We start from the raw sequence: 10,524 nt of genomic DNA on the forward strand, positions 1-10,524 counted from the left end.
GTGTGCATATATATATTTGTGTGTGTGTATATATACATATATATTTGTGTGTGTGTGTGTGTATCTAACGATTTTTGTATGTTATTTTAAGTGGCTTATAAACACCTTCCACGTTGCAATTGTATATGTGTGTATATATATATATATATATATATATATACACACACGCACAAACTCGTGATTTATTTTCCATGCACCGGATTAATAATGACAAAGTTATTTTAGTAATCTTTATTGAATTGTAGGCAGTATATTTTAACAGAAAAACGGAAATTTTATAACAAAAGAGTTAAAGTGATCAAAATTATAACCTTCCATCTCAAAGTTTTTTTAAATTTATATTCCAAATCTGAGCTTAATTATGGGAAAAGCTTTTTAACTAAATTCTTCGTTGTTTTTGAAAGTGGCAGAAATGCAGTGAATTATAATAGAAATCATCACCATCATTATCCACAGAAATTCTGACAAATATTTGTCCCTGCTTTTCTAAGTTAGACATATGTAAGTCAGAGCAGAGTTTTGGAAAATTGGATGTCAATTCGACGATGATGCTGACAGTATAAATAAAGTGGCAGTAATTTAAAGAGTAAAAGTTTATATCAAGGCTGGTGTACATCAAAATAAGATTTAATAAATCTCTTATTTATTAAATTATAGGTGCAGGCAAGGGTGTGGTAAAATGCTTGCTTCCCACCCACATAGGACCAGATTAAATATCAAAAAGTGTCCTTCCAGCATCTGAGATTATTTCTGTTATTTCTTAAACTGTTTAAATGATGACAGCATTTATAATCCCGATGACAAAGATGAAGTGGGTTCTGAGGCCGCTGGTTCCTTGTGCACCATCTGCAAAAAAATTTCAGTGTGATATCACTATATGTCACAGATATTGGTGTCGTATCACATATAAAGATCAACAATAAAACATATCATCTATATACCCTTTTCATTCCAACTTGCTCAAGACTGTGGCCATGCTGGAGCACCGCCTTTATAGTCTAGCAAATCGACCCCAGGACTTATTCATTGTAAGCCTAGTACTTATTCTATCGGCTCACTTTTGCCGAACCGCTAAGTTACAGGGGCGTAAACACACCAGCATCGGTTGTCAAGCAATGCTGGGGGGGGGGGCGCAAGCAGACACACAAGCACACACATACATATATATACGTATACATATACGACGGGCTTCTTCCAGTTTCCGTCTACCAAATCCAATCACAAGGCTTTGGTCGGCCCGAGGCTATAGTAGAAGACACTTGTCCAAGGTGCCACGCAGTGGGACTGAACCCGGAACCATGTGGTTGGTAAGCAAGCTACTTACCACACAGCCACTCCTGCACCTATAAGCTACTTACCACACAGCCACCCCTGGAATTATTAATATTATAAATTATTTCCTTACTGCTTATCTTCAAATCGGTTGTTCCAAAGTTGATATTGTAGTCCGCAAACATCCAGGTCAAACAATCCTCTGTTACTTTTGTTATCGAAAGAGTAGAAGTATTCCCACTCTGCATAACTTTATAGTTAGTCCCGTTAGCACATGTCCTGTCACATTCATATTTATAATTGTTGCACCTCCAAACCACTGGTCTTCGCATATTTGGTACTGTAATATTGAGGGTGGCTTCTCCATTGAGCTTAATATTTTCTGAAATAAAGAAATCAGATAAGAAATTTGCTTCCCAAAAACATGGTTCTGGGTTCAGTCCCACTGTGCAACACCTTTGCCAAGTGTTTTCTACTACAGCCTCGACTATCATAATTGCAGCTACATGGTAATCAAATGAGTGGTGGTGCAGTAAAAAAAATGCACCCACTACACTTTGTAAAGGGGTCAGTTTTAGGAAGGTCATCAAGAAATAGGAACCTTGACAATGCATGGAATGGAGCTTGCCACAATGTTGGCTTGTTGGATCCATGGCAAGATTGAAGGTGGCCATTTTATAAGTACCCTCACACAGGCCATCTCGACCCTGGTTGAAACCCACTGCTCCAGTGCTTCCCTGGTGTGTATTTCTGGCTCTTTAACCTTTCTCAATGGTCAAGTTAAAAATTTAAAGAAACCAAAAAGCAAAATAGTGACTAAAAAAGCTATGAGTTAAGAGAAAGAAATAGAAAACAGAACTGAAAAGATAGTGTCTAGTTTAAAAAGGAGAAAAATGTTTGTGAATCTATTTACCACTTTGGATAATTTCATAAATCCCTGCACTTGCCAAACCTGTAAAAGATGAAAACATTAAGTTTTGATTTTCAGATGATATAATTCAAAACAATGTGAATAAACAAACAGTACATTAGACAGTAATTTGATTGCCAAAGGGTTAAGCCAGCCATATCTGGCCCAAATATTACATAGGCGCAGGAGTGGCTGTGTGGTAAGTAGATTGCTTACCAACCATATGGCTGCGGGTTCAGTCCCACTGCGTGGCACCTTGGGCCGACCAAAGCCTTGTGAGTGGATTTGGTAGACGGGAACTGAAAGAAGCCCGTCGTATATATTCAATAAACTGGGATATTATGGCAGGAAGAACATCTGATTGTATATAAAGAAAACTCTGATCACAAGTATGGAAAATTAGGTGTTCAAACAATGATGATGGTGAAAAGATAACCCTGAAATCTTTCATATGACAAAACTGTCGCTAACATTGGTTTATCTGTTTATTTCAGGTCCAGTTGTGTTAAGAGGAAATGTCACTTTTCATACTGAAGAAATAGCCAATATGAAAAGGTCTATTATCTGGGAAAATGGTCGTTGCAGTCTCAGATATGCCAATACATGCTGCAACAATGGTAACTATGAAGTTAGCCACACTGGTAACATTTCTACTCTTTGGATCCAAAGTGTCTCTCAGGAAGATATGACTTGAGTTTTTCGAAGTGACAATCTCTGCTATGCGAAAATTACTGTGGTGACAAAAAGCAAGGAAATTACTTCTGCTAATAATAACAACAATAATTTCATCAATCCCCAAGAAGATGAAAGACAATACCACAGAACAATCAATCATCTCTTGTATATGGATGATCTTAAAACTGTATGCTGCAAATGATAAACAAATGGAAACTTTATTACAGACAGTACATGGATTTACCAAAGAAATAAATATGAAATCTAGCTTGGAAAAATGTACCAACGCAACCTTGAAAAGAGGAAAACTAGTTAAGAGTAGCAACATCACACTAGATAAAGCAAATGAAGTAAGAGAATTAGACCAAAGCCTTCCCACCAGAAATACATGAAGTTAAAAAAAAAATACAAAGCCCAGTCCTGGCTAAGAAGGAACATATTCAGAGACATGACTGAGTTGGGACCTATATACACTGGAAGCTATGCCAACACTATGGAATAACAACAGAAAAAGATGTTATAAGCTCACCCCAGAAAAGGTCACAGAAAATGAGAAAGTAACCATATTCTGGGATATGTCAATATGCACAGATAGAGAATTCAAGGCCAATAGACCAGATATAGTTGTCAGAGATCACCAAGATCATCAGAAATCACCATTGTAGACATATGTTGAGAGGAATTCTTCGGGGTTTGGAGAACTTACCTTTGGAAACATGGGTGTTTCATTCAACATCCTTAAACAACTCTTATTCAGGGACCTTTTGAGCAGGATGGGCTACTCAACCTGAAGAAAATTCTAACTGGGCCCCACTTGCAAGGTCATGCACTGTTCATCTTGATATGAGATCACCATGTCGTGCACATATGGTTGTGATGCAAGTGCTTGGTGTACCCTTATCAGACGGGTAGTCATGATGGGTATAATGGGCTTTGTATATTTTACCCCAGTGTCACTTTGATGGCATGCACTGCTCTCTCACTCAATAATAATAATAATAATAATGATAATCATCACTGAACAAATATTTTTATAATACTTAAGCAAAATTAAAAATTTGTAACTTTCAGGGTTTTCTTCTGTGTTTTTTTCTTTTTTCTTTTTTTCTTTCTTTTACCTGTTTTGAATTAATAGATCTTCATAATAATCCCTGCTGAGATATATTCGTAGTTGACTGAATGGATTGGTTAGTTTCAGTCTCTAGGATCACCTGTCTATATTACAATTTATTTGTTGAACATCTGACATGTGGCGCACTTGTGCCCTTGTGCAGACAATGTTGATTTGATGGAAGGAGGGAGTTAATGTACAACTCACACATTTGATCCCTATAAGTAAATAATTTGTGCAGGGCTTCCAGTCAAAACTGCACACTGATATGTCATCTTTGACAGCAGATTCTGTTATATCTTCTACTATATAAATGCAAGTGTATGTGGTTATGTAGCTGTGTTTAGCCCCCAAAAGGCTGATTTTGGCCATTCGTTTTTGCATTACACACTCAAAAACCATAGGGGAAACCTTTTCAGTAAAAGTTTATTTATCACTTCACGATTTGACAGAGGACACCACATAAGTTGGATTATCTCTGTTTTGATGGGTACTTTTCAACTTCAGCATTGGAGGCAGACATTAAATGATGATGATGATGATTGTGTAGATTAGGATTATATCAGAAGTTAATATGGAAACAATTTGGTTGGCATGTACATATTAGTACTGACAAATTTCAAGTTTCATCTTGTAGATATATGTGCTGTGTGTGAGCCTGCCATTTTTTTCCTTAAATAAATATTCAAAAACCTTTATTTCATTTTCATGTGTGTGGTGAAAAAACAATTTGAAAAATCCCTCTCAAAACAGAGAAAATCCAATTTATGTGGGTGACCAATTCCAGACTTCTGTTTACTTGTATAGTTATGCCTCAACAAGAATGAATTTTTAAGAAAAAAAAAAAAAAAAAAACAAACTTACAACATAATGCAGACAAACAACAGAAGAACTTTAGAATGTCCATAATCTGTAAAAATAATTTTCTGAAACTGAAAAACAACAAAAATTATTCCAGTTACACTAATTTCACAACAAACAAGCAGTGGTGGATATCTATTGGGTTGGTGCATAATTATTGTGGGTTTTTTTCAACAAAAACAATAGCAATATTTAAGAAAAACATCTTTAAATGACGGTCTGACCGTCTGCCAAGCAAATGGGAAGCAGTAATAGAAGGAGATGGTGAACATGCTCCAGAATAATTATTTAAAGATGTTTTTGTTACATGTTATTTTTTTAGTTGAATAAAATTTGTTGAAAAAAGCCGCAATAATTATGCACCAACCCAATAATCAGGAGTCAAGACGAATAATTCTAAAAAATAAATATTTTCAATTCCACCTTTCGTTATTATAATCTTTAATATCTGACGTGTATTTCTGGAGATTTTCGTTAAAATAATGCGCATTTTTTTCCAGAAAGATAAAGCCGTTGAGTGGAGCATAATTCTGTACTTGGGAATGTAATTACATTGTTATGTATTTGTCAAAGGTTTTAACTGATTCTGTTATTTACAAGCATTGTCAACTTACCGTTTTTCGGGAACGAATACAGTGCAGATGCTTCAATTTAAATCTGGTCTAGTGAGTCCCTCGCCTGAAATTCAATGATAAGTGTCATTCAGATCCTATTTAAGGAGTTGCTCGGATCCTGTCGTATTGAACGCCATGGCGACTTCTTAATACCTTGCATATTCACACGCATACACACACGTATATACACACACACACACACAGAAGGGAGAGAGAGAGAGGGTGTAATGTTTCAAAGAATGTGTACAAGAAAGGGTTTTTGTTCTGCAATTTTAGTAAACATTGCTTTTATCTATTATTTTTCAGCTGTTATATATAAGTGTTAATACATATAACAAAAGATATTGTGTATGTTTTAATATATATAACAATAGATATTGCGTATGTTTTAATATATATATATAACAATAGATATTGCGTATGTTTTAATATATATATATAACAATAGATATTGCGTATGTTTTAATATACTCTTTTACTTGTTTCAGTCATTTGACTGTGGCCATGCTGGAGCACCACCTTTAGTCGAGAAAATCGACCCCAGGACTTACACTTTGTAAGCCTAGTACTTATTCTATCGGTCTCTTTTTGCCAAACCGCTAAGTTACGGGGACGTAAACACACCAGCATCAGTTGTCAAGCGATGGTGGGGGAGACAAACATACAAACATATACACACACATATATATATACATATATACGACGGGTTTCTTTCAGTTTCCGTCTACCAAATCCACTCACAAGGCTTTGGTCGGCCCGAGGCTATAGTAGAAGACACTTGCCAAAGGTGCCACGCAGTGGGACTGAACTCGGAACCATGTGGTTTGTAAGCAAGCTAATTACCACACGGCCACTCCTGCACCTACATATATAACAGAAACTCCAATGATTGTTTCCTTGAAGTTAGAGGTGATGATTGATATTTCTGATATGTTTTTATTCCATCTAAAGATTACAAAAGATGACTGAAGAAACGTTTATTTGAAATGAGGACATTTTTCTCCAATATGCTAATAACTTTCATGTGACACTTTTGAAATGCCAGCAGAATGTCAGTGCCAGTTAATTACTAAAGGAATTTTATCACAAATTCTACAGTGGTCGCTAAAATTATGCATGGGAGTTTGAATTTCCTTGCTAATTATAGCTAATTATGTCATTCGTGATTTCCTCTGTAATCATGTTTCACATAAATCCGAAATCCCACTTTTCGAGGATAAAACGAATTTGTACTCATATAGAGAATTACTGACATGAAAATGCTTTTGCATATTTTGTCACAAAATAATGGTAACGCGGTTACCATTATGTGAAAGGAAACCACAAATGACATAGCTAAAATTAGGAAAGAAAGTCAAACTTCTACACATAATTTTTAGCAAAGTACAATATGTAACAGGATTCTTTAAGTGATTAATTGGCATCAAAATTCTGCTGGCATTTCAAAAGTGTTACATGAAAGTTACCAGCATATTGCTGAAAAATTTCCTCGTTTCAAACGAATATTCCCTCAGACACTTTTTGTTGCTTTTAGACAGTATAAAAATATAAGAGAACTATTAACCACTTCCTCTAACTCCAAAAACACTACCATTGGAGTTCCTTGAGCACTACTCCGTTAAAAACAGCCGCAGGAGAGGTGAGCCCTGTTCATCGTGCAACAACATGAGTCAAGGCAATTCCACCAGGAATCAACAGAAATGTTATGATTTCTACAGAAGATGAGACATGTAGAGATTCTCATTTGGTGTACGTGGCAGAATGCACGAAACACGACTTGATTTATGTTGGTTGTACAACAGAACAATTAAACAAAAGATTCAATGGACGCAGATATGACGTCAGGCACAGTGGCAGTGGTTCGATAGAACTTTCTGAACATTTTATTATGTCCAGTGGCTACAGTTTTGAGGAATACCTGAAAGTGCACATTCTCAGAAAAATTCTGAATCTACTACACTTTCAGTTCTCAAAATGCACGAGGACAAATTTCTCTTGAAATGCACTGCCTTTGCTTCAATTAATTTTGGAAATAATGAGGAATTTAGTAAAATAACTACATTGTCATTTAGCTGTTGTTTGCAATATAAATTAACCTGAAATTTTAATGAATGGCATGGCTGTGTGGTAGGAAATTTGCTTCCCAACCACATGGTTCTGGGTTCAGTCCCACTGTATGGCAACTTGGGTATGTATCTTAAAAGAAGCCCATCATATATATGCATGTGTGTGTGTGTGTGTGTTTGTCCTCCACCACTAATTGACAACTAGTGCTGGTCTGTTTATGTCCTCATTCACAAATGAGCTTTTTGACAAAAGAGACGGGGCCCTGAAAAAGTAAGTGCTGGGGTGCCCCAGCATGGCCACTGACTAATGACTGAAACAAGTAAGGGATAAATGATGTGCTGGTGATGCCAACATTGCCTTTGATCTGCATGAGAGAACGGAACAGTTAAACACACAGACACACACACACACAAACACACACACAGAAAAACACACACACAGAAAAACACACACACAGAAAAAAACACACACACACACACACAGAAACACACACACAAACACACATCTAGAGAGAGAGAGAATCAACAGAAGATGAGATTCAGAGACGCTCAATACAGGCTATTCCACAATTAACTATCTATTTCAATGAAATCAAGCAAATTTTTAAAGAACTGACAAAATTTTATGCTTATTACTTATGGTACCAACGCAAATTTTACATCACAACTTTATTGAAAATTTTCAACATGTATTCCTGAAAAATTCAAATCTATCATCTGCATTGCTAAACACATTTGGAAATATTTCAGGAGTTACCTTCTGCATGGCTAACTAAATGCATTCTTTAAGTTCAGCTGAACTATTGTTTCATCCGGGAGACGGAAATAGAGAAAATGACTGCAGGGAAATTGAGAAAAGCTGTCACGAAGAGATAAGGAATGAAAATAAAATTATTAACAAAATTATAAATTTAATCACTTAACATAGGCACAGGAGTGGCTGTGTATTAAATAGCTTGTTTACCAACCACCTGGTTCCGGGTTCTTTTCCCATTGTGTGGTACCTCGGGAAAGTGTCTTCTACTATAGCCTCAGGCTGACCAAAGCTTTGTGTGTGAATTTGGTAGAGGGAAACTGAAAGAAGCCCATCATATATATCTATATATATATGCATGTGTGTGTATATGTTTGTGTGTCTGTGTTTGTTCCCCCAACATCACTTGACAACCGATGGTGGTGCGTTGATGTCCCTGTAACTTAGCGGTTTGGCAAAAGAGACCGATAGAATAAGTCCTGGGGTCAAAACCACGATCCTATGACCGCAAGTCCACTGCCCTAACCACTGGGCCATTGCGCCTCCACAAAGGATGAACTAATTATTAAGTAAACATATATTTCAACAAAACATGCACTAAATTGAATTTGATAGGTCTTATAGAGCCTAAACTTAGCATGAAATTATTGCATTGATAATGTTGTTTATTCCGTCTCACTACTGTAAACAACATGTGGAGAACCACTACGCAAACTGGGCAGATATTCTTGTACATGTAAATTGTGTTTTTCTTTGAGAAATATTGGTAAAATTCTGCCAATAAGAAGAGACCATTAAGATTTTATTGAAATAGTGTCATATCTCAGAATTTCATGATTTATTTACCTTCACATCTATTAAAAATGTGCCAAAACTCAAGTTTTTGTGGCCTGCTGTTTTGAATTTACCCAAGTCTGTGTCGTATCTTGCTCGACACTGTTATGTCCTGTATTATAACGGCGTAATTTGCCATCAGCCTGACTGGCCTAAACTGCATGACTGGCTGCAAATCGCATTCCACACATTGTGGCTGTCTACTATTTTTTAAGATTTTTTTTTTTCTACACACAGTATCATTATTTTATTTTCATTCTCCATTTTTTTTCTGCACATAATCATTATTATTTTTCTGTCGTTTTCATTTTCTATATAGGACAAAAAAAATTTTTTTTCTTTCAATTTCTTATCATAGAGCAATTACCATAATTTTTTTTCAACACTTAAGTATTATGCAGAATAACAGTATGAAACACTGCAAAATCAACCTGTGACCCCTTTTGTAACGCTTTATCCCATTGTCTCTTCGAGTTCTACTTATTCTATTTTAAGCAAAACAAAAGAGACACTTCGGATAAAAGGTCATTGTGAGATCACAGGCTGTTCGAGGAAAGAGTTTAAACAAAGACATGAAAATAACAATAATAAGAACACTCAGAGAGCACAAACCTCCACCTGTAGTACGTAGTTTGCTTACGAACCACATGGTTCCGGGTTCAGTCACACACACACACACACAATGTGCACAAGCATTACAGTGTTGTCCTCCACTTTAAACTATTAATATGCCAGCTGCTGCTACTCTTGCCATGTTTTTCTGACCCAATAAAAGCTATAGATTATATTCTGTTTTTTTCCAAAGTTTTTTATTACACTGTCTCACTAAGAGAAATTTAATACTAACTGAACCAATTACATTTCATGACTCATATACACACACACACACACACATACACAAAGTGTGCACTAGCATTAGATTGTTTAAATCCACTTTATACTACGAACTGTCAGCTGCTGCATTTAAAGTCTTGCCTTGTATTTGCCTTGTGTCAATAAAAGTTGTGTTGTGTTGGCACTCCGTCGCTTATGACGTCGAGGGTTCCAGTTGAGCCGATCAATGGAATTATATATACTGTGTGGCAAAAAGTGAAAATAAAGTGTTCATTTTTTTTTCCTTTACAACTGAAAGTGTTGGAGATTTCCAAAGAGGTTTGTTTTCTTTCTACAAAATGAAACTTGAAAGTGCATTTCTAAACAATATGAGAACCGAAATAACAGCCAAATCTCCAACAAACTCTCTTGATACACGCCCACACATATCTGTATGTGATGTACATACAACATAGAAGTTGGCACTCCGTCGCTTACGACGACGAGGGTTCCAGTTGATCCGATCAACGGAACAGCCTGCTCGTGAAATTAACGTGCAAGTGGCTGAGCTCTCCACAGACACGTGTACCCTTAACGTAGTTCTCGGGGATATT

General features: G+C 36.2%; 1 protein-coding gene across 8 annotated transcripts in view; it reads right to left on the bottom strand.

Moving 5' to 3' along the window:
• Nucleotides 1-216: 216 nt before the first annotated feature.
• LOC106883582 (uncharacterized) overlaps nt 217-10,524 on the bottom strand; it is a 40,672-nt gene continuing 30,364 nt past the window's right edge. Inside the window, exons 1-7 of one of the 8 annotated variants that reach the window (XM_014934649.2) lie at nt 9,710-9,913; nt 8,267-8,368; nt 5,444-5,507; nt 4,833-4,878; nt 2,186-2,224; nt 1,406-1,654; nt 217-846 (exon numbers count right to left, since the gene is read on the bottom strand). In XM_014934649.2, coding sequence (XP_014790135.1) covers nt 770-846; nt 1,406-1,654; nt 2,186-2,224; nt 4,833-4,875 — 408 coding nt within the window. In that variant the 5' untranslated portion in view covers nt 4,876-4,878; nt 5,444-5,507; nt 8,267-8,368; nt 9,710-9,913 and the 3' untranslated portion in view covers nt 217-769. Of the gene's footprint in view, nt 847-1,405; nt 1,655-2,185; nt 2,225-4,832; nt 4,901-5,443; nt 5,508-8,266; nt 8,369-9,109; nt 9,648-9,709; nt 9,914-10,524 lie in introns of those variants that run through there. The other 7 variants (XM_014934646.2, XM_014934648.2, XM_014934645.2 and 4 more) reach the window with 7 other exon arrangements.

Source organism: Octopus bimaculoides, chromosome 29, assembly GCF_001194135.2.
Source record: "Octopus bimaculoides isolate UCB-OBI-ISO-001 chromosome 29, ASM119413v2, whole genome shotgun sequence".
Taxonomy (NCBI): Eukaryota; Metazoa; Mollusca; class Cephalopoda; order Octopoda; family Octopodidae; genus Octopus; species Octopus bimaculoides.